This window comes from Vicugna pacos, chromosome 16, assembly GCF_048564905.1.
Source record: "Vicugna pacos chromosome 16, VicPac4, whole genome shotgun sequence".
NCBI classification, from domain to species: Eukaryota; Metazoa; Chordata; class Mammalia; order Artiodactyla; family Camelidae; genus Vicugna; species Vicugna pacos.
In genome coordinates, this window is record NC_133002.1 from 19,377,727 (window position 1) to 19,401,816 (window position 24,090).

At 34.3% G+C, this 24,090-nt stretch overlaps 1 protein-coding gene across 14 annotated transcripts in view; it reads right to left on the reverse strand.

Annotated features, from left to right (window-relative positions):
* The window catches only part of STXBP4 (syntaxin binding protein 4), a 187,230-nt gene that overhangs the window by 105,794 nt on the left and 57,346 nt on the right, over nucleotides 1-24,090 (reverse strand). For 11 of the 14 annotated variants that reach the window (XM_072938618.1, XM_072938613.1, XM_072938620.1 and 8 more), the window contains 3 exons: nucleotides 22,267-22,358; nucleotides 7,391-7,480; nucleotides 4,109-4,174 (listed from right to left, as the gene is read on the reverse strand). In XM_072938618.1, the coding sequence (XP_072794719.1) occupies nucleotides 4,109-4,174; nucleotides 7,391-7,480; nucleotides 22,267-22,358 (248 nt within the window). Of the gene's footprint in view, nucleotides 1-3,443; nucleotides 3,515-4,108; nucleotides 4,175-6,429; nucleotides 7,075-7,390; nucleotides 7,481-22,266; nucleotides 22,359-24,090 lie in introns of those variants that run through there. The other 3 variants (XM_072938623.1, XM_072938621.1, XM_072938617.1) reach the window with 3 other exon arrangements.

The following is a 24,090-nucleotide window of genomic DNA, read 5'->3' on the forward strand; positions in this document are numbered from 1 at the left end:
CAGCCTCCTCCCTGCTCCGAGCCAAGACCCAGCTCCTTGTTTGTCTTTGTGGAGCAAGTTCTTTGAGGGACCAGGATGGAAGGATCCTATCTGCCCCAGGCTGTAGGCCCGTCTCAGTCTGGCCCTTGAGGCTGCTAAGCCCCTCGGTGCGGACGCAGGTCTCGCCCCTGCCCCCGCCTGGGTGCTAAGCGCCGGAGAATATGGCGGCTGTGCCTGGGCCCCGCCTCTCTTCCCCTGAAAAGTTTCTGCGGGTTTTCAGAGATGGGGGTATGCACCCTTCACCCAACAGCACATCAACCTCGCTGTTTTATCGAGGGCCCAGGTTGTTCTGTCCTGTACACCCACAGCCACGGCGCCCAGCCCCTTGCAGTCCCCTGGGGCTGCCTCCATGCAGCCGCCCCCGTCCTCCGCCCGGCTTGTGCAGCCTGGCCCTGCCCGCCGCTGCCGGCCCGCGTCTCAGGCTGGGCGTCGGGGGAACGCTCTGTGCCCGTTTAACTTAGTTCTGTCAGACAAGGGCTGCTCTGTACAGATCCGAGCCTCGGAGTCTCCCCCTCCGTCCCGCTGGCCTCTCAGTTGGAGAGGGGAGACCCAGCGAGCGAGCGCCAGTCCTCCTTTGCCGCTCCCTCCCCGCGGGACCCGTGCCGCGCTGCTTTGCCTTTTGTTCTTTCTTTTTTCCTTTTCTCCTACCAGATTTTTGGCGTCTTTATCTTTTGAAGAGGGCGATGATCTGTTGGAGTTCCGCAGGTGCTCTGGTTGGCTGAGTGGGTCTGTAGATGTGGTTCTTGGTGTATTTGTGGGAGAGGGTGACTTACGAGTGTCCTTCTACTCCGCCATCTTGCCTCTTCTTCCAGTTTGTATTTCTCTTATTGTGAGAAAGGCTGAATATCTTTTCATATGGTTCATATCTTTTAAGGTTTCATATGACCTTTTAATAACTTTTTGGTGAATGGTCTGTTCATGTCTTTTCATTTTTCTACATAATTTTTGCTTTCATCTCAAGTGTTAAATCTTCTAACTGGTTATAATTTATACATATGGATACAATTGAGTTTTGCATATTAATTTTATAGCTTGCTAGCTTATAAATTTTTCATTGAGTTAGTTTTATCATTCTCAAGGGTCTTCTAGATTACTATTAATGTCATCTGCAAATAGATAGTTTTTTTTTTTTTTGCTAATTCAAATGTCCTTAGTCATTTTTCTAGTCTAACCACATTTTCTTTTTTTGTGCTACTTTTATCAAGTTTAGGCATCAAATGTTATATACTTGCTTCAAGAAAAGTATTTGGAAATCTATCTTCTTTCCTTCCTTCCTCCCTCCCTCCCTCTTTCTTTCATACTCCGAACTCTGAAGCCATTTATGTAGTTTTGGGAAAAATTGCCAAAGGTTTAGTTAAGTTCTCCTGTGACACTATTTGGCCTGGTCCTTTTCTGTAGGGTAGTTTCTTGATAACTTTATTTCTTCAATGAAAATTGGTCTGTTAAGCTTTGTATCTCAACTGAGGTCAGTTTTAGCAAACTATATTTTCCTATGAAAACCTTTTAATAGGTGAGTTATTCCCATTTATGTTAATTAAGATGACTATTGTTTTCAGTCTCCATTCTGCTATATTGTCTTTTGTTGAAACTATTGTGTATGTTATATTTAAGGCATTTCTTTATTCATGTGTCCCTTTGCTTTTAAAAATTTGCTTCTTTTTGTAATTAGGAAGGTTTGCATTTTTGTCCTACAGGTTACCTTTGCATTACTACTTTTGGTAGTGCCTGAAATCCTCTCTATCCAATCTCTTTATTGTTTGGTGTCAGTTTGAAATGATATTCATTGACTATTATGCTTCGCTTATACAACAGAATGATTATATTCTATTCTCTCCTTTTTTCTCCCCTATCCTCTCAATGAAAAAAAAAATAATGCATCTTTGATTTTTGTCAGACATATAATGATTACACATTATTCTTTTACCTGTGAATTCTCTCATTTTAGTCTCATGCTCACTAAAATTCTCGCCAAAGTTATTCCAGTCATTTTTCTGGCTGGATGAAACACTCCTTCTCCCAGATTCCTCAGGAACGCTACATGTGGACATCATTCCCTGAATATTGGCACATTCTTGTTTCTTCACGGCCTTGAGATCTGAAAGTCAGCTTGGTGGTATACAATATTCTTGGTTTACACATTCTTTCCCTTAGTCTCTTGACGATATTGCTCCACTAATGCCTCACTTCGAATGTTATGTTAAGAAGGCTGATGCTGGCCTAATTCTGTTGCCCTAGTAAGTTACTTGACCTTTCCATCTGGAGGCACTGTCCGTTTTTTCCCTCTATCTTTACAGACTAATAGTTTTACTAGAACATGTCCTAGGGTTGATCTTTCCACTTCAAATTTCCCTACTGCAAATAATAGCTTCAGGTCATCTTTTATTTCTGAAAAGTTATTCTCGGTTTATAGTTCTAAATATTAATGCTATTTAGCTGTTTTGATTTACTTATTCAAGAAAATCTTTTACTTCTTTATCTTATTCTTACTTTTCTGGTTTTCTTCAATGCGTTTTCATTGTTTATATTCCTCCTTGGGCAACTTGTAATTTAGTTTTCATCTCTGACACCATTTTTTTCTTTTTCTTCTTTTTCCTTCCTAGGTTTTATCAGCTGTCATTTTATTTCTTCCTGTTTTTTGTCATTTTAGTAAGTTTTTGATTTCTGATTGGAGGTTTTTTTTTTCCTTTTTTTTTAATGCCAAATTTTGTTTGAGGATATTAAATAGAGTTTGGAGTTCTGTGTTACAGTTTTGGTCAGCTTTGTGGTTGAACTGTTTTGGAGAGTCTTTGTCAAGAGGAAAGACTGAATTGATAGTCTGATTTTTACAGCTGTCTTGTAATAATGGAGACAGATTCTTTTTTTTTTTTTTTCTATTCCTTTTTCTTTCACAGAAAAGACTTCTTAGTTCAACAGCACCCTCTTCTGTGCAATTTCTTTTATGGATCATGTTGCTGATGGTTGTGGTGGGGGAATAGATGGAAGAGGTTCGGTACGTCTTGTTTCTCGCTCATTTCTGCAAGATCCTTAACTTCCCCCTCTAATTTCCTTCTTTTCCTTCATTTCCTAGTCTCAAGAGATGTCACCCCTTCTCTGTTTACTTGATTCTTCTCCAGGAGCAATGAATCTGCAAGACTGCTACTTCTGGTTGCACACACTCTCTCGAGTCCTGAGAACCACCAAAACCGGGCCTGTGTTCAGTATTTGGACATTAACAGTTGCATTTTCTCTTTCTGGGGGTGATTTTCTTTGTAGCACTTCATCTAATGGCTTTGTTTTTCCACATTCTCCTGCAGAGTTTTTAAACTTTACCTCCCGTTCTCTGTAGCTCAGGTTTCAGTGGCAGGCAGGCTGCAGGAATTTGTCATAATTTTTTTTTACTCTATATGTATGTTGAAGGATCTGGTGTTCTCTGTCACATAGGAATTGAAGGCATGGGTCCTGTATGGTTGTATTTGCTCTGCTGATTTTATGTTTTCTGAGAGGATAATGTTGGGGAGATTCAAAATCAGGCAACTGCCATTGATATTGAACAATGTTCTCTTAACTTTATACTCTTATTAGTATTTTATTTATTTGTTTATCTACTTCATGATAATGTCACTGTACTTGTTTTTCTGTAAGCTACCTAAAATTCTTTGAAGAATGATACAGAGTGAAAATAAATTTTTACTTTTTATTATTAAAAAATAAAATTAAAAAAATTCTCCGCTTTGGAGGGGTTTTTCTATGCTCATTTTGATTTTATCGTTAATGAGGATGAGTAACAGAAAAGAAAAAAAGGAAAATGAAGAGAAAGAAAACAAAGAATAGAACAGGAATGAGATTTATCATTTCAGGCCATGGATATCTGGCTTTGAGCAATTTCAAAGAGGAGTTTTAACATTTCTTTGGCATCAGTAGCAGGAATTCAGCACAGGTATAGACCCTGCACGTGACTGCTTTATGATCTATACTATATTGCTCACATCTGTAAACTCTGGGCTCTTATACAGCGCGAACGCTTTGTAATTACACCTCATATGTTTAAACACACATATACAAAACACGTATACACAATACATGCACTTACTTGTTTCACATTCTGGAGTTCTTCTGCCAACTGTTTCCTTTGTCTTTCTGATTCAAATAACTTTTCCTATATTTAAAGATCACTGAATTAATAACTTATAATGAAGGTATCAGTGGGTAATATTTTTAGGGCTTCGTTTCAAAGCTTACAAATGCCCCAAACATCCAATTGCTACAATCTAAAGATGTAGTTCCCAGTCACTTTTCTGGCTTTATACATACCATTTAAAATTAATTAGTTATTTACAGTATAACTGTGATATAAATGAATTTTGTTACTATAATTAACCATTTTTTTAAAACCTCAAAATCTGAAGTCCCAAATAAGTCAATCAGGATCAAAATGTATAAATATTAACTAAGTACTGAGAAACAGCTATCATTCCAAAGAGCTTGCAAACTGAAGCACATTATTATTGCAAATTAGAAGTCTCTCTTATTATAACTAGAGGAAGTATGAAATGGGGTTGACTATTATTTTCCTAATTGAGCTTAGTTTTGGAAGATTATCCATAAAAATGAATACACAACTGGTGTAACCAACATACGAGCTAATGTTACAATGGTAGAAAACTATTATGCATCATCTTTGAACTTAAAATTAAGTTAAGCATATACCCTAAAATGTTGAATTTTGTTACGCATGTCATAAGCAAATCTACATTTTATTGATCAAATCAGAAATATTAAGAATAACTGAAGAACCATTTTACTATAAGCCTGAGCAGCGGAACTGCTTGAAGATTAAATTGAGTGGTACATATTCAAGGCAACACTGCAATGCTTATAAGAAGCAATCTGCTTTCTGTTATACTTCAGCTCATTCTTGTCTAAGAGATGAAATGAAGGTATATGAAGAGGAATAAAATACAGCAATCTAATGAATCTGCCAAAGACCAGGAGCCAAGAAACTGCTGGCTCCTGTGCTTTTATGCTCTGGCAAATCACCTTCACTCTGTGTCCTAGTTTTTTGCATCTGAAAATGGAAAATATATCTATTTTCATTCAGCTTTGCAAAGCAGCAGCAATGTAAACTCTGCAGAAAGGCTTTAAGTTCAATAAACCCCACAGCACTTTCAAAAATCATTCTTGCAAAATAAAAATTAACCATTGGCATCAACTTCTCTTGACTTCATTTTTATTTGTACCTCAAATCATACATGAAGAATAGAGATGTCACAGGATAAAGGGAACTGATGAGAGATCATCTAACACACTCCATGGATTTCATTTAACCACTGCGTTATTTATGTGTGTGTGTATAACAGAGAGACGGAAAGTACAAACATTATCTCAAATGAAATATTTATTGCTTTATACAACTTGTCTATAGCTAAACAAGTGGTTTGGAGCCAACAGATATTTTTTCAGGTAAAGGAAATTATAAAATACAGAATATGTTTTACCTGGAATTTCAGGTTTTGTCACATTAGGATATGTTCAGTTACATCTCATACATTTTAAAATGTGAAACCTGATTTACTAAATAGCTTCTCAGGAAAGCCTTGTTTAAATGTTAAATGATTAAAGTTCTAATAAGTACTACTGATATTCCAATACAAACTGAAATGTATCATTGAATTTAACAATGATAAACATTAAAGAAGTAGGTATGAGAGCCCCTGAAAATTCTGATAAAACATAAGATTGAATGGTTTATGCAGAGTAAATTATATAAAAATACTATTTTATGAAGGTAAACAACACTGGAAACTTTTCTAAGAGAATATGAGAAAACAACTGTCAATTTATTTTTAAAACTAAATTTATATTTTTCTTAACTATTAATTGTTATACTGAAAAATGTGGAAAGTTGACAGTTTCAAAGATGTAAAAAGAAACGTATAAAATATTCCTTTAGTATAAAGTACTCATGTACATTTGGAACGAACATGAATTGGTTATACTGTTTGAAAGGGAATTTGGTAACATAAAATTTTACATGTCCATAACCTTTGATAGAATAATTTTACTTTCAGAAATTTATTCAATTTGTACCTTTTTTTAAAAGATGACTTTGATTTTTTATTTTATTGTATTTTATTTTTTTTTAACAGAGGAGCTGGGGCTTGAACCCAGGACCTCATGCATGCTAAGCATGTGTTCTACAACTGAGCTATACCCTCCCCCTTCAATATATACTTTTAAAACTGCACAATTGCCCAAAGATACATCTACAAATCTATTTATGATAGACTTTTTTTTTTAATAATGGAAAACTAGAGATATCCTAAATATCCATCAATAAGGAACTGGCTACATAACCTAGAACAGAACTTTTCGATGACAGGAGAAGCATTAAAAAGAATAAGATAGAACTGTGTATATTCATCGGAAAAGTAGCCCAAGATAAAATGCTAACCAAGAGGAAAAAAAGAAGGCAAGATAAAAACAAAGTGTGTAATGCATGAAGTAACTTTGTAAAAGTTGAAATATACAAACATATACACATATTTTTAGACATATGATTGGCTGTATAAAGTCTCTGGAAGGATAAACAAGACAAAGGATAGACAATGGCTTCCTCTAGAGACTGGAATTTAAAAACTAAGGCAGCAAGGAAATTTCTTACTTTTCTCTTTTGGTGTTAAGGTTTTGCTTTAATAAAAATTAAACAATAGAATTTCACTCATTTAAGAAAATAATTAAAAATAAAAACATATTCTTATGGTGAATTAATGGTAAATCAAGTAGTTACATTGCTTTTCTTGAAGGTTTGAAAAAATAACTTTCTGTAAACATTAGGATATAATGTAAATTTATGAAGAATCTATAAAGAAAATCAAAATCTTCAATTATATTTGGGATATACTGTGTGTTTCTCTTCCCTTAAATCATACTGCCTTAATCCCAAAATATGTTAGCAAAACAAGATGTCCCTGAAGCATGAATATGGGAGAAAATGTATTTCCCAGTGAGCATCTGAGGATCCAAAATTGTCATGGCTTGCTTTGTTGGCTCTTCATCCTTGCCACCAATGTGAGAATAAAAAGCCGTGAGAAGTAACCATATCAGAAGGTATGACTAAAAACTGCTGTTCACACTGAATCTTGGATGGATATTGTGAAATATATACGATAAGTGTGTGAACTAAAACTCTCTAAAGGTCAGTTGAAGAAATAAATATCAAATTATCTGATATTAATATTCAATACTAAACTGTTTGATATTAATATTCTTTAAAAATAAAACTAAACCCCAATACTTCAGAATTCAATACAAGATAATTTCCTTTCTTCTCTTTTATCTAAAGAAAATGTGAGGAAGCTAAATTGGAGATTACCTTAAGTGTATTCACTTCTCCTAAGGCATCATTTCTTTCACGCTTAAGCCTTTCCATTTCATCTGCTTCTAAGGAACCACAGGGAAGAAGCTGTCAACATTAAAATATAAGGGAAAAGTTATACATTAGATACTAATTATGAGAACTAACATAAAAGTCTTTTTTGATGAGTCTTAGGCTTTTGCATTCCAATAACAAGATTCAGTTTCTTTCTTTGGATTCATTTGATTAGATAAAAGAGAATATTATATTAAAATAGTCTGGGGTATTAATTCATTTAAGCTTAATCTTATATTTTTGTTACTTATAACAGAATTTATATGATTATAAGGTATACATAGTCTATTGTCATCTTTATGATTCTTATTTTAACAATATAACTTTCCTTAAAAGTCCAAATTCCAAGACTGTGTTTATAATGTATATGTGTATACAATACGTGTCTACATACACACACAATGAAATATTACTCAGCCATAAAAAAGAATGAAATAATGCCATTTGCAGCAATGTGGATGGACCTAGAAAATATTATGCTTAGTGAAATACATCAGATGGAAGAAAAATACTATATGTTATCACTTATATGTGGACTCTAAAAAATAATACAAATAAATGTATATGTGAAACAGAAATAGACTCACAGACATTGAAAAACTTGTGGTTACCAAAGGGGAGAGGGAAGGTGGGAGAGACAAATTAGGGGTATGGGGTTAACAGATACAAACTACATATATAGAATAGATAAGCAACAAGGATGTATTGTATAGCACAGGGAATAATACTCAGATTCTTATAATGAGTATAATCTGGAAAAATACTGAATCACTATGCTGTATATTTGAAACTAATACAATATTGTAAATCAACTACTCTTCAATTAAAAAGAAACATGTTATGAGTTATCAATGTAAACTATCCCCTAAAGACATACATGCGAAGCACATGGTATCTAAGGCTAACAAAATACTGGACATTATCAACCAAGACAGTTTACGTGAATCCAGTAAAGCACATTAAAAAATTGGTTGTGTGTCTTGTTTTAACTCAGTGAAATGTAATGTAACAGCCAAAGCGGCTTAAAAAGATTCCCACACAGAAACTGTGGCTTGAAGATAATATTAATAATTCATGCACAAGTGAATAATAACAAAAATTAGCAGAGATGACAATTTCTCTCATTCTAGCTTGATATCTGACAGTTAATTACAAGGTAAAAAAAAAACAATGGCAATCTTATGAGAGATAAAAATCCAAGTCTTACTGGAGCCATCTTTTATGTGGAAGGTAGAATTAAGAATAAAGTGTAGAAAACATAATTTAAAGGACTGAGTAGAGAAAGCGACTGCTATGTAAGTGTGACCTTAAAGCAGGGCCCTTTAGATAGGAGAGGTGGATGCAGAGTAGGAAAAGATAATACAAATAATTAACAGTGTCAACCATTTATTGGGAACTTTGTGCACATACATCACTAAGGTATATATAATATTAAACCCTCACTATAACCTTGTCTCCATTTTTACAGATGAGGAAACTGTCTCAAAAGGTTAGTAAGATGCCTAAGGTTTCACACCTAACAGATGGCCATTCTAAGATTTCCACAGAAGTCTGACACTAGTCAGTGATTTTTACTAACTGCTCAGCAAAAGTCACGGTGGAATATATGTGATAAGCTCAGATTTGCTTCCCAAATCCTAGAGTAACAAAAGTAGGAGTGTTTTCTCAAGTTTTGGCTGAAATATTTTTCCTAAATGTTACTGGTTCCTTTTGTCCTGATTTGCTTTCACGTATCTCTGACCATTGTCCATAACATACATCATCTCATATTCTTCATCTGTCTCTGTTATTCTATTTCATAAGTATGCAACACACATGCTAATAAAATTCATTCTCATACTGTTTTAGATGAATTTTGAATACATTTTCAAATGAAACAAGATTTCCCAAAGTATGTTCCAAAGAATATTAATCAGTTTTGTACAAAAGCAAAACTGTGTGGCGGTGATGGTGGTAGCGGTCCTTGTGGTCAGGTAAGTTAGAGAAATATAGGATTTAGAAAAAAATTAACTTTCTTTCCTTCAAGGCTTCTAATAGCCTTGATAGGCTAATAAGCATTCTGAATATCCCAAAAGGTAATACAATGACTTGCATTTCCTCAAGTTTTCTGACCAAACTATATCTCCTCCCCTCCTTCATTTATTTTATGGGATCTCATGGGACTTATGTATGCAAAGCACATTCTGGGAAACAATGCTACTCAACATTCAGATAGGTTTATTCTTATCTTAAGAAGTAAAAATAAACAGAATTCAAAAGTTCAAATAAGAATCTAGATAACAGAGCTATAACCATCTATTAAGACAAATTATGGATTGGGATTTTAGGGATGTAATCATAAACCTATGAGTTTAAAAAATGGAGATAAATCATTCAGAAAAGAATCCATGGTACCATTTCAGGAGGCAAAATACTAGACTGGAAGGTCATAAAACAAACCATGACCTTAAAAAAAAAAGTTTTATAATTCTACTGCTGTTTTAGGAATAAGCAGCAAAAACTTATAGCCAGAGAACTGGCCATAGATACTACTTGTGAATTCTCTGAAAAGACCCTTTGTGCTCAGTGACTCTCCAAATATGCTTCAGCTAAGCAAGTAAATGAAATAAATTGTTGCTATTTAACATCAATTGTTCCGGACAGACACCAGTTTTTTTAATCCACCTCCAGCTCTTGGACTTGATCCTCCTTTCCTTCTTACACTCCTTTCCTGCCTGGGTCTTATGATACCATTTTTGGTTATCGGGTCTCCCGACTTCTGCAACAGATTACACTGGAAATCACTTCCAGTCTGCTTTATCAAGTCTCTTTTGGAGATGCCAAGAGATACTGCAGAAAGTCACTGGACTGATTGGGTCTGACCTCAACTCTCTCTTTACTGCTGCTCTATCATCAAAATTTTTAAGTTATTTGACTTGTATCAGTTCTGGATATCCACTACTCCACTGGCCATATTCCCAACCTCAATTCATCTTAAAAAGAACAATTCAGTGTAATCGTATTGATAAAACCTTCCAATATGAATCCATTCAACTACCTCTTTCCTTAAAATTTCTGTATATTCCCTTATTTTCCCCTTCTATTTCTCCCACTTACTCCTTTTACTTCTTATAATTTGCTTTATATATCTTTCCTTCCATCCCTACATTTCAAAAATAAATTACTTGCAGTGTAACCAACTAATTCACTATTCGACAAAATAAATGCCCCCATCAGCTTTCTGAACCTCCTTGTAACGTAACGTTGTTCAAGTGATTCGTTCTTGAAACTTTCTCTTCCCCTAGGTTTTTGCTACCCTACTATCTCATCTACACTCTGAATATGTAGGCTGCTTCTAATGACTTAGTTTCATTTTCTACTCCTTAGATGGGAGGAAAGAGAGGATCCCCAACGTTTGTCCCTTTCCACCGCCTTCTCTCTAAGCTCTCCCTAAGTGATCACATTCATGGCCGTGCTTCAACCATCATCAATAACCACTCACTCAAATGCCAACTCTGTTATGAATCTTCTCTGAATGTTCTAAGCTCTATTTTTACAATGGCCTTATCACACAATAAATTTTTAAACTTTATTTATATACTTACAAATATTTTGTATATTCCCCTAAATTCCTTGAGGGACAGGCTCGAATATTATTTATCTTAATAACATGTGCCAGAGGACCTAACACAATGTGCCACACACATTGTAGCTGTTCAATATATAGTTAGTGCTTTTCAGATGAGTATATAATGAGGTGGCTATAAAGTATTTACTGCTGCACATAGAAATACCATTTATATCACAACCCAATATAACTGAAACATTACTCACTCTTATCATATACAGTTCATTTTGACATTTTTCATTCTATTCTATCTCACTTGTTAAAATGGTGGTTGCAAAATTAGCAGGAACCCAAATCGTGAAATGTCTACACTGGGACATTTATGGCGTCCTCTCTGTGAGTTTAATATAACCCATTTATGATACTTGATTTGTGTGATAAACCCATCATATTATCATGGACTACAGTCTACTGTTGCTAAGTTTAGAATACTGCTAAATGTGGGCTCCAACTTTGCCTCTTCTGTATGTAATCTTGTGCCAGTAGCAGGTGTGGCACTGTGTGAATTTTTTAATATAGCAATAATAATTAGAATCACAGCAAGATAATTATATTTTTGGTTCCAAATGCCACATGATTTCCAAACCAAGAGTTTTTTTGTTAACTAAAGTAGAACTGGCTTATACTGACTCAGCAATTCTTCCTTCTTAAAAGACAGCATCCCAAGAAATCTTAAGAGTCAGAGAGAATGATTGGTAAATGAAGCGCATTACAAACGGGTACATACTGTATCAGTCTATTTGTTATAAAGTTTAAGAACAGGCAAAAGTAATCTGTGCTGATATGAGTCCAAATAGTGGCTCCGCCGTACAGGTAGGAGTGGTGGCTGCCTAGGAAGGTGGCACGAAGGAGCCTTTTGAGTGATGATTACACATGAGATACTAATATAAATTCATGAAATTGTACATCTCAGATTTTTGTATTTTACTGTGTGTGCCCATTATGCTTCAGTAAAAATATTTTTAAAAAATTAAGGAAAATACAAGCCAAAACAGGGGAAACATATGAGTGAAAACCAAGCACCCCTAACAGATGGGTTATAAAGAATGACTCTCGTTTGAGATGGTTGAGTGGGTGTCCACAGTGGAATTTCCCCGCCTTCTTCACAGACTGTCAGCACCCTGACCTCAGATCAGTTGATGGCCTACTGTAGATAGGGCACGATACTGCTTTTTAATTAAAAAAAAATGGGGCTAATACTACAAAATAATTTTTTTTATTTGTTTCTGGTGAGTTGCTTGACAAGTAGAACTCTTTACAGTATTTTTCAAACTGTGGTGCATGACTCACTAATAAATTATAAAACTAAATATAAATATGTAAGTAAATAGAATTGCAGATTAAGTAAGAGTGCAATGACGTAGACAAGGTAAGTAATGCTTTGAGACTTTTGCTTCAGTTACATATGCGAGTGTGGTGAAGTAACATGTATTCTTATTCTGTGAATTTGTGGATTTGTGGATTCCAGTGGAAAAAAAAAGGAAAGCCAACATTGTACAGAGATTCTTCTGTGTGTTGATAAGCAGAATACATCAAAAGAATTCTTATAAACTGATACAGTGACTGTTGCACAACATTTGATCTGAAGTCACAAACAGGAAGTTATTGGCATGTAGACCTTGCACAATTATCATCAGCATTTTGCTTTTGCTATCAAAATGTCACAGATTGAATACATTCTTATCTGCCCTAAAATCATACTGGTAAAAAGGAAGAAAACTGCTAATTTGGAGCATGAGTATTTCTTTGCAGCTGTTAAGAAAGTTCTGCATGCTCATACGAAGTACTCTAAATTCCCCACTTCATTTATGTTGTAAACCACCCAGCCACCTTTGCCTTTCCTCACCAAAAATGGGCATAGCTTTCAAAACTGTTTGGCAGTTTTAATGCTCTGCTGTAAACATTAAGTAGAGAAATACATAACACCTGAATCAGTGAAGAAAACCATGCTCTTACAGCTTCAGTTGCCTATCCTAAATGCCTCAGAATCAGTTCTACTAAATTAGTGCCTCCATTCTGGGAGAACTAGGTGATCTCCTGAGAGTTTCCAAACAACTGGGTCCTTGGGAACTCTTCTCAGCAATGGGAATGCTCACTCATTGCTGGCGGAAATGCAAAATGGTACAGCTACTTTGGAAGATAGTTTGGCAGTTTCTTACAAAACAAAACATCCTTTTACTACATGATCCAGCAAATGCACTCCTTGGTATTTACCCAAAGGATTTGAAACTTATCTCCACAGAAAAACCTGCACCTGGCACTCATGGATGTTTACAGCAACTTTATTCATAATACACTTGGAAGCAACCAAGATGTCCTTCAGGAGTAAATGGATAAGCAAATATACCGATAATGGAATATTAATCAGCACTAAAAAGACATGAAAAGAGAAGCCTTAAATGCATACCACTAAGTGAAAGAAGCCAGTCTGAAAAGGCTACATATAGTATAAGTCCAAAGGTATGACATTCTGGAAAGTGCAAAACCATGGAGTCAATAAGAGGATCAGTAGTTCCCAGGGTAGGGGACAAAGTTGTGGAGAGAGAAACAGGCAGAACACTGAAGATTTTTAGTGTAATAAAAATACTCGTATGAGACCATAATGATCGATACACATCATTATGGTTGTTCAAACCCAGATAGAATGTACAATACCAAGAGTGAACTATGGGCTTTGGAAGATTATGATGTGTTAACGCAGATTCATCAGTTTTAACAGAGGTACTGCTCTGGTGGAGGATGTTGATGGCAGAGAAGGCTATGCGTATGTAGAGGCAGAGGGTTTTTAGGAAATCTCTGTACCTTCCCCATAATTTTGCTGTGAACCTGAAACTGCTCTAAAATAAAGTCTTAAAAAAAAACCCACTATTTATTATAATGGCAAAAAAAAGTATAAGGTAGCTAGAAATAAATTTAACAAAATTCATAATGCTTGCTTTGGAAAAAAAATACATCGGAAGTATTATATGCCATTCAAGAACACGTAAATAAATAAGAAGCCAAAACAAGTTCAGCAATAAAAAGGTTTAAATTAATGTTGATTCTTCCCATAATAATCTACAAACTCAATATAGCAAGATTTTTTCTAGAATTTATTCAGACAAGATAAGAGCAAAGATTAGCCAAAGCAATATTTAAAAATAATAACAGGGTAAGAAAGTATGTCTAATCAGATACCAAGACCTATGAAGCCAAATAAACCAGCAGGATAGAGTCCAGAAATGCCCGTGCAAATATGGAAATCTTATAAATGACAGAGCTGGATTGCAAATAATCCTTCCATCCCACTGAAATATTAATTTATGTTAAAAAAATTACTTTTATAGAAATCATTTATCAAAATTTACATATTTATATTCTTGACTAATTGTGTATCAATAGTATGATTACTACTCAATTCAGAAAATTTTAATATGTAAGAACTTATGAACATTTTTAATTAAAATAAATATATTTCAATTTATCTAAGTTATTTGGCAGCAAAATAACAGGTGATCAATGAAAGATTTTTAAGCACAGGGTATACTTGAAATTAAAACATCAGGATAACATTCTAGTGCAATATGGAACAGAAGAGTTAACAGAGGAAAAGGAAAGATGATAAATTTCTGAGAATAAGAACTGGTGCATAAGTTTTCCTCTAAATAGTTGATTATGAGTATCACAAACTGAGTATTTAAATTTCAATAGATATATTTAAAAGAGTTACACAAGAGTTTTCATTAAAAAAGAAAAATATTTAAGAGGGACCCAAGATGGTGGCATAGGAAGACCCTGAGCTCACCTTTTCCCACTGATATACCTAGTCTACACCTACATATAGAGAAATTCCTTTTGAAGAAGACCCAAGGGCTGATTGAACAGCTACTGTACATAGGATTATACAGAAATGGGTAGGAAAGATGAGACATGGTACCCATGGGGACCCCACCACCAATGTGGCAGCCTGCAATAGGGAGGGATGATGTTGACGGGCCTGAGTGCAGACTTGCCTGCCCTGGGACACAACTGAAAAACAGGAGTGTAAAGGGCACCTAGACTTTACAGGAAGAAAATCCATTTGCTAAACCTACAGCTTCAGCTAAATGGGCATGGAACTGCTGAAACCCTCTCTGGGGTTAGGGGAGCCAGTAAGTGCCATCATTTGAGTTCCCCTAGGCCTCCCTCTAGTGCATGCCCACTATGGCTCCAGCTGCCCCACCAAGGCAGCCTTGAATGCAGCTCGGCCTGCAGGAATAGGTACTTCTGTGATAAACAGGAACTCTCTGTGCTACCTGATTATCCAGGTAAAGGAAGTACAGAGAGTCCCAAACAAGATGAATCCAAAGAGATTTCCACTAAGGCATATTATAATTAAAATGGCAAAAGTTAAGGATAAAAAGAGTATCTTAAAGGCATTAAGAGAAAAATAACTAATTACGTAAAAGGGAAATCCCATATGACCATCAGCTGATTTTTCTTTTTTTTCTTTACAGGGCAGAGGAGGTGGCATGATATATTCAAAATGCAGAAAGATAAAAAAAAAAAAACCCTTACAATCTAGAACACTCTATCTGGTAAGGCTAACAACTAGAACTGAAGGAGAAATGGAGTTTCTTAGACTGAGTAGTAACCAGCCTGACAAGACTGGCAAGACTGAGAGTAAAGCAGCCTGACAAAAAATTAAGGAGTCTTCTTTAAGCAGAAAAGAAAAGGCTACAACCAGAAAAAATACAATATATGAAAGGAAAAATCTCATTGATAAAGGCAAATATATAGCAATTGCAGGGGGTCATCCACTTAAAAAGCTAGTATGAAGGTTAAAAGGCAAAAGTGGTACAAACAACTATAATAAGTAGTTAAGGGATATACAAAACAAAAAGATATAAAATAAGACATAAAAAATGTAAAACATGGGCTGGGGGAATAAAAACACAGTGCTTTTAGAATGCCTTTGAATTTAAGTGACTATCAGTTTAAAATAGACAGTTAGACATACATGCTAACTATATGAACCTCATGGTAACCACAAACCAAAAACCTACAATAGATACAAAAAAAAAAAAAGAATACAAACATAACACTAAAGGAATCCATAAACTCACAAAGGAATGAATCAAGAGAAGATAGAACAGAGAAGAATTACAAAAATAACCAGAAAACAATGTAAAACAATGGCAGTATGTACATACTTATGAATAATTACTTCAAATGTAAATGGACTAAATACTCCAATCAAAATGTATGGATAAAAAGCCAAGATCTATCTATATGCTGCCTACAAGAGACTCATCTCAAACATAAAGACACACATAGATTGAAAATGAAGAGATGGAAAAATATTCCATATAATGGAAACAAAAAGAAAGCTGGGGTATTCATATTCATGTCAGACAAAACAGATTTAAAAAAAAAGACGATAACAAATGACAAGGAAATGCATTATATAATGATAAAAGAGATCAATCCAACAAGAGAATACAACCTTTGTAAACATTTATGCTCTTAAAGTAGGAGCACCTAAATATACAAGGCAAATGTTAACAGACATAAAGGGAGAAATAGACAGCAAAACAATAATAGTAGGAGACTTTAATGCCCCATTTACATCAATGGACAGATCATTCAGAGAGAAAATCAATAAAGAAACCATGGTCTTAGATGACACATTATATCACATGAACTTAATGGACATATAAAAAACATTTCATTCAAAAGCAGCAAAATAAACATTCTTTTCAAGTGTACATGAAATATTCTCTAGGATAGATCACATGTTAGGCCACAAAACAAATCTCAGTAAATTTAATAAGTCTGAAATCATGTCAAGCATCTTTTCCACCTACAATAGTGTGAAACTAGAAATCAACTACAAGAAGAAAATTGGAAAAAACACAAATACATGGAAACTAAATACCATACTATGAAACAACCAATGGGTCAACGAAGAAATTCAAAGAGGAAAGCAAAAGATACCTTGAGACAAATGAAAATGGAAACACAACTGTCCAAAATCTATGTGTTGCAGCAAAAGTAGTTCTAAGAGGTAATTTTATAGTGATATAGGCCTATCAAAAGAAATAAGAAAAATCTTAAATAAAAAAATCTTAGTGTAAATTTACAAGAACTAAAAAAAAGAACAAGTTAGTAGATGAAAGGAAATAATAAAAACCAGGCCAAAAATAAATGAAATAGAGATTCAAAAAAACACAGAAGAGGATCAGTGAAAATAAGTTAGTTCTTTGAAAAGATAAAACTGACAAACCTTTAGTCAGACCAAAGAAAAAAGAAAGAAAGCCTCAATAACAAAATATGAAATGAAAAATCTGGAATTATAACCAACCCACAGAAATACAAAGGATCATAAGAGAATATTGTGAACAATTATAAGTCAACAAATTAGACAATCTAGAGGAAATGGATACATTTTTAGAAACATACAATCTTCCAAGAATGAATCATGAAGAAATAGAGAATCTGAACAGATTGATTACTAGTGAGGAAATTTAAACAGTAATCCAAAAACTCCCTAAAACAAAAGTACAAGTCCAGATGGCTTCACAGGTGAATTCTACCCAAAATTTTAAAAAGATTAATACCTATCCTTCTCAAATTATTCCAAAAAACTGAAGACGAAGGAACACTTACAAACTCATTTTTCGAGGCCAGGATTACCCTGAGACCAAAATCAAAGACATCACAAAAAAAGAAAAAAATATACGCCAATATCCTTGATGAATACAGATGCAAAAATCCTCAAAGAATATTAGCAAACTGAATTCAACAACAGATGAAAATGATCATGTACCATGACCAAGTAGGATTTATCCCAGGGATGCAAGGATGGTTTAACATATGTAAATAAATTAATGTGACACACCACATTAACAAAAAAAGGATAAAAATCATATGATCATCTCAATGGATTCAGAAAAAGCATTTGACAAAATTCAACATCCATTTATGATAAAAACTCTCAACAAAGTGGGTATAGAGGGATAACTCAACATAATAAAGGCCATATATGGCAAACCCATAGCCAACATCATATCCCATGGTGAAAAGCTGAAAGCATTTCCTCTAAGATCATGAACAGGACAAGGATGCCCACTCTTGCATTCACTTGTATTTAATATAGTAATGGAGGTTCCAACCATATCAATCAGACAAGAACAAGAAATAAAAGTATCTATATTGGAAAGGTAGAAGTAAACTGTCACTATATGCAGATGACATGATACCACATATAGAAACCCCAAAGACTCCACCAAAAAGCTATTAGAACCAGTAAATGAATTCAGGAAAGCTGTGGGATACAAAATTAATATACAGAAATTTGTTGCATTTCTATACACTAATAATGAACTATCAGAAAAAGAAATCAAGAAAACAATCTCATTGATGATTGTATCAAAAATCATAGAATATCTAGGAATGAATATAGCCAAGGAGGTGACAGATCTGTGCTCTAAAAGTATAAGACACAGAGGAAAGAAATTGAAAACAAATTAATGAATGGGAAGATATACTGTCCTCATGGACTGGAGGAATCAGTATCATTAAACTGTCCATACTACCCAAAGCAATCTACAGATTCAGTGCAATCCTTATCAAAGTATCAACAGGATTTTTCATAGAACTAGAATAGTTCTCAGACAAGGGCAAGAAAAGCAAAAATAAACACTTAGGCCTACATCAAACTAAAAATCTTTCACACAGCAGAACTCCCAATAAAATGAAAAGGCTATCTACTGAATGGGAGAAGATATTTGCAAATGATACATCCAATAATGGGTTGATGTCTAAAATATGAAAAGTTGTGCAACTCATAATCATAAAAGCAACCTGATTAAAAAACGGGCAAAGGAACTGAATAGACATTTTTCAAAGAAGACATATAGATGGCCAACAGGCACATGAAAAGGTGCTTAACAACACTAATCATCAGGGAAATGTGAATCAAAACTACAGTGAGATACCACCTCACATCTGTCAAAATGACAATCATCTAAAGACAACAAACAAGCGTTTGCGAGGATGTCATGAAAATGAACCCTCAAACACTGCTGGTGGGATTGTAAATTGTTGCAGCCACTATGGAAAACAATCTGGAAGTTCCTCAAAAATCTAAAAACAGAAGTACCACACAATCCAGCACTTCCATTTCTGGGTGTTTATCCAAAGAAAAATGAAACACTAATTCAGAGATATACATATACTCCTCTTTCACTGCAGCACCATTTACAATACCCAAGATATGAAGGGGACCTAAGTGTCCACTGACAGATGAATGCATAAACAAGATGTGTTGTGTGTGAATATTAGTCAGCTGAAAAAAGAATATATCTTGCCATTTGCGGCAATATGGATGGACCTGGAGGATACTATGCTAAGTGAAATAACTTAGACAGAAAAAAAACAGATATTGTATGATCTCACTTACATGCAGAGTCTAAAAAACAAAACAAATGAACAAACAAAACAAAACAGAAACAGACTCATAGATACAGAAAACAAAGGGGACGTAGGTGGAAGTGGATGTGAATTGATGAAGGGTATTAAGAGGTGCAAACTTCCACCTATCAAATAAATAAGTCACAGGGATGTAATGTATACATAAGGAATATAGTCAATAATATTGTAACAACTTTGTAAGGTGATGGATGGTAGCTGGTTTTAATGCTGTGATCATTTCAGAATGTATAAAAATATTGTTTTCTACGTTATATACCCGAAACTAATATAATATTGCATGTTAATTATAACTTAAAAAACTATATTTATAATCATTGGAAACTAAACCAAAACACCCACCACAAGAAAGGTGGTATGGCTACACAATTAGACTAAGTTCATTTAAGGCAAGAAACATTCTAGAAGTGAAGAGATTCAATATGCTATCAGAACACAACAATTCTAAAATTGTATGCACCTAATAATACAGCCTTATGATATGTAAAGCAAAAATTAGCTGAACTAAATGGGGAAAATTTTAGAACACCTTTCTCTCAGTAACTGGCAATGCAGTAAAAGATGAGCAAAAAATGAGTATGGAAATTAAAAAATTAAAACAAATAGAAAATTTGAACCACGTGATTAATAACACTGGCCTAGATATAGAGCAATGCACTCACTAAGTGCAGAATATACATGCTTTTTAAAAGATGGGAAACATGCCATAAAATTGACTATATGCTGGGTGTATGGTCAAAGGATCAATACCATATAGAATATGTGTCTAACCTCAGTGGAATTAAATTGGACATCAGTATCCGAAAGGAAACTATATAACTAGAAAATGTTTAAAATAGTTCAAAATAAGGGTCAAATAAGCAATCACCATGGAAACTATTTACATTCTGATTACTTTGTAAAAATTGTGTAGCACATCTGTAAAATAAAAAGCAGTATCATCAAAAATAAGGATTAAAAACCTAAGAAAAACCCATGTGAATGTTTAATAAGTTTTAATATCTTGATGAAAGGAAAAAGTTTTTGGGGAAGATGTACATTAACAAAATTATTCAAGAAAAGGATAAAAACTTGAACAGAATAACCTCAGATGACATTAAAATAAGTAGTAAGTGTCTCCTCTCCTGAAGATGTAGGCCCAAATAATTTGGCAAATGGAAACATTTTCAAACCTTAAAGGAACAAAGAAAGTTTCTATTATTTAAATTGTTCTAGAAATATTGGAACAATCCTTGAACAATATGGCAGTAAGGGACAGCAATCCTCCACAGAGTTGAAAATCCGAGTATGACTTTATGGTACGCCCTCCATATCTGTGGTTTTGCATACAAGGATGCAGCAAACCTTGGAATGCACAGTACTGCAGTATTTACTATTGAAAAAATAATCCGTATATAAGTGGACATGTGCAGTTCAAACTCATGTTCTTCAAGAGTCAACTGTAAAACTTATTTATTAGATGAGATAATGCTAGCTTTTTTTAAATGGCTCAAATATCATGAAAATTAATTTCTTGCTCACTTTGGTAGCTCCTATTCAATAATATTCAGAAAAAAGTAAAAATTTGTGAAAGAGACAAAAGCATAATCAATTTCTAGTGTCTACCTATACAACCCAAGAGAAATAACTGGAATAAGGAATTTCAATAAAATGTATCATTTAAAATGACCATTCAAAAATTAGTAACTTTACTAATCATCAATTAGAAAATACAATTGTAAAAAAAATTCCCATTTCCAATAGTATCAAAAACTGTAGCAGATCTATTTCAACCTAACAAGAAATATCCAACATGTATATGGAGAAAGATAGAATTTTCTCTTTCCAAAACATCAACAAAGACCTACATGAATGGAAAAATTAACCATGTTCACCTCTTCCAAACCATCCTCTAACTTCAATTCCAATTAAAAAAAGAAAGGCCCAATTGAATTTACCATGGCAAAATGATTCTAAAGGTCATGTAGATGATCAAAACCAAGAAATTAAAAAAAAATTAAGGACTCAACCTCTAGATAACAATGAACCTAGAACTATAAAGCTAGAGTAATTAAAATAATAATGTACTAGAAGAGAGAAACGGATCAATGGGACAGAGTGGTTGTCTAGAAACAGATCTGTGTATCCAGATGAAATTTAGTAGATGATAAGTTTGTATTTCAAATTAGGGGCAAAAATGGAGAAGGACAGTTACTGAATAAATGATGGTGGAATAAGAGGACTTGGTTATCCATCTGGGGCCCAACTTCATGCATAGACAAAAATAAGTTATTTATATATAATACATTATGTTTACTATACATTGGGAAGACTGTCCCTAATAATACAACATATCAAAAATCCATAGAGAAAAGGATGGAAAGATTTGACAATATAAATGAGTACAACAAATGAATTATGAAGTTAATCGACTTCACACAATTTCATTTTACATAAAGCACAAAGAGGCAAAACCAATCCATCTTGTCAGAAGACAAAAGAGTAGTTAGTTACCTCGACTGAGGACAGGGAGGAGGGCGAGCATTGGTAACTGGAAAGGCACACAGGGGTAACAGAGCATCAGGTTCCTAGTAATTTCTTTAATATGTTTCTTGATTTTAAATTAATCTGTATTTCATATATTTATCCAAGAAGCATGTATTAGTTGCATAATTTATGTTTAAAAAGTAAAATATAAAAGAAAGCCTACCTATATGACAACATAACATTCAAGACTTACGATTTAAGCACAAAGAAGACAATTGCATAGGGTGTACTCTACCTGTGAATCTAATATGTTGGAAATTTCACGTGCGCCGACATTTACTTCATCCAACTGCAAGCAAAACAAGTTTCTGGCAACCTGGACAAAATCTAAAAATGGAACATATTTCAGTAAAACACAGCATTTAACTTCACTTAAGTAAATCTTACCTTTTTTCTACATGAAGTTGAAGCTATATGTTCTAACTAATGCTTAAAATTTAACTTGAATAAATTACCTTAAAATAGTATTAACTGAAATGATGGATACATTTAAATACATATAAGAAGTAAGAAATAAACTGGTCTTCACTCACTTCGCTTAACCTTGCTGAAGTTAATAAATCAGTCACGATAATAAAAGAGCAGATTCACATCACAGGCATAACTATCTCTCCAACTCTTTTGTCATGAGTAGAACTTTTTTCTGAAACATATGACAATATTATGATTTGCGATTATGATCTAACTGAAAGAACTCAAGGCATAGTAACAATAATAATAATAATAGTAATAATAATTGCAACAGCTAATGTTTCTATAACAGCTTGTGTATGCCATGCACGGCACTTCACAATTCATCTTCAAAATTATCTGAGGTAGGTCCTCTTATCCTCTCCATTTTACAGCAGTCTGGGGCTAAGATAAGTTAACTGTCTTCAAGTTCCCAAGGCTACTTGGCAGATAAGCAGTGGAAAAGGATTCCACTTAAGGTCTGACTCAAAGGCATGTTCTCTTGACTATTGTAGAGCACTGCCTGATGCTGTCCTAGCAAACTGTACGCTTCTTCGGATACGGTGTGTGACCTGTTCATCTATCTTCAATTTTTTTTTTAACATTTTAGCTATTATATTTTTAATTTCCAAGGATCCTTTTAATTGCTCCTATTTTACAATATCCTACTCTTATTTCATGGGTACCTTAGCTTTGCTTATATTTTCTAAGATGCTAATTATGGTTTACCTGAAGTTCTCTTTTGTTCTTGCAATATTTCCTTTTTGTTCTTTTTTTCTGAGTTCCTCTTTTTCTATTTGTCTGATACTTCCGGGCTCTATATTTTATGTTGGAGAATTTCTCCAACTATCTGGTGGCCTTTGGCTCTGAGTTCATATTTGAGAAGAAATCAGGTACTAAATCATTGATTAGAAATTTAGTGTGTATAATTCACTTTGTTAACTAGTGGGTTTTACTACAGAGTAATCGGGGCCAGCTATTTTGATATTTTGTTCAGCTTCTTCAGAGAGCATCCTACAACTTCTTGCCTACAGAGTGTGAACACGATTGCAAATATCACTGAGCAATCTGGGTGTGTGTTGTGAGTGATAATTCACCGCACATGCCCTCAAATTCCCTAGTTGCTGGCAACTGCAGGTACAGCATTTAGGTACTTGTTTTCCTCTCCAAGGGTAAGGGAGTGGTAGTTGCTGGACTGCTTGAAAGGGGGCAGGGAACAGTATACATAATTGCTCCTTCCCAGATTTCCAGCAATTCTGGTTTAAATGCCCTGCCTACACACAGCCTTATGTACCCGATGCTTTCAATTCCTAAGCCTGTCCAGGAATCAGAGAAAGAAGAAAAAAACTATTAAATTTAGATTTATTTATGTTATCAGTTAATGGAAAAAACCGCCCAAGTTCCCAATAGTGGAAAGGCTTTACAACATGTCAACTGAGTATGTCGACATTACGCTATCTTTAGTAATAATTACATAGTAAGAATGAGAATAATTATGCAGCATCATACAAATATTTATTATACCATATTGGCTGAAAAAAGGTTCGAATTTCACAGGAGCAGAACTGGGCTTCTACATCTGGTACTCTTTCTTTTGTTATTACTAAAG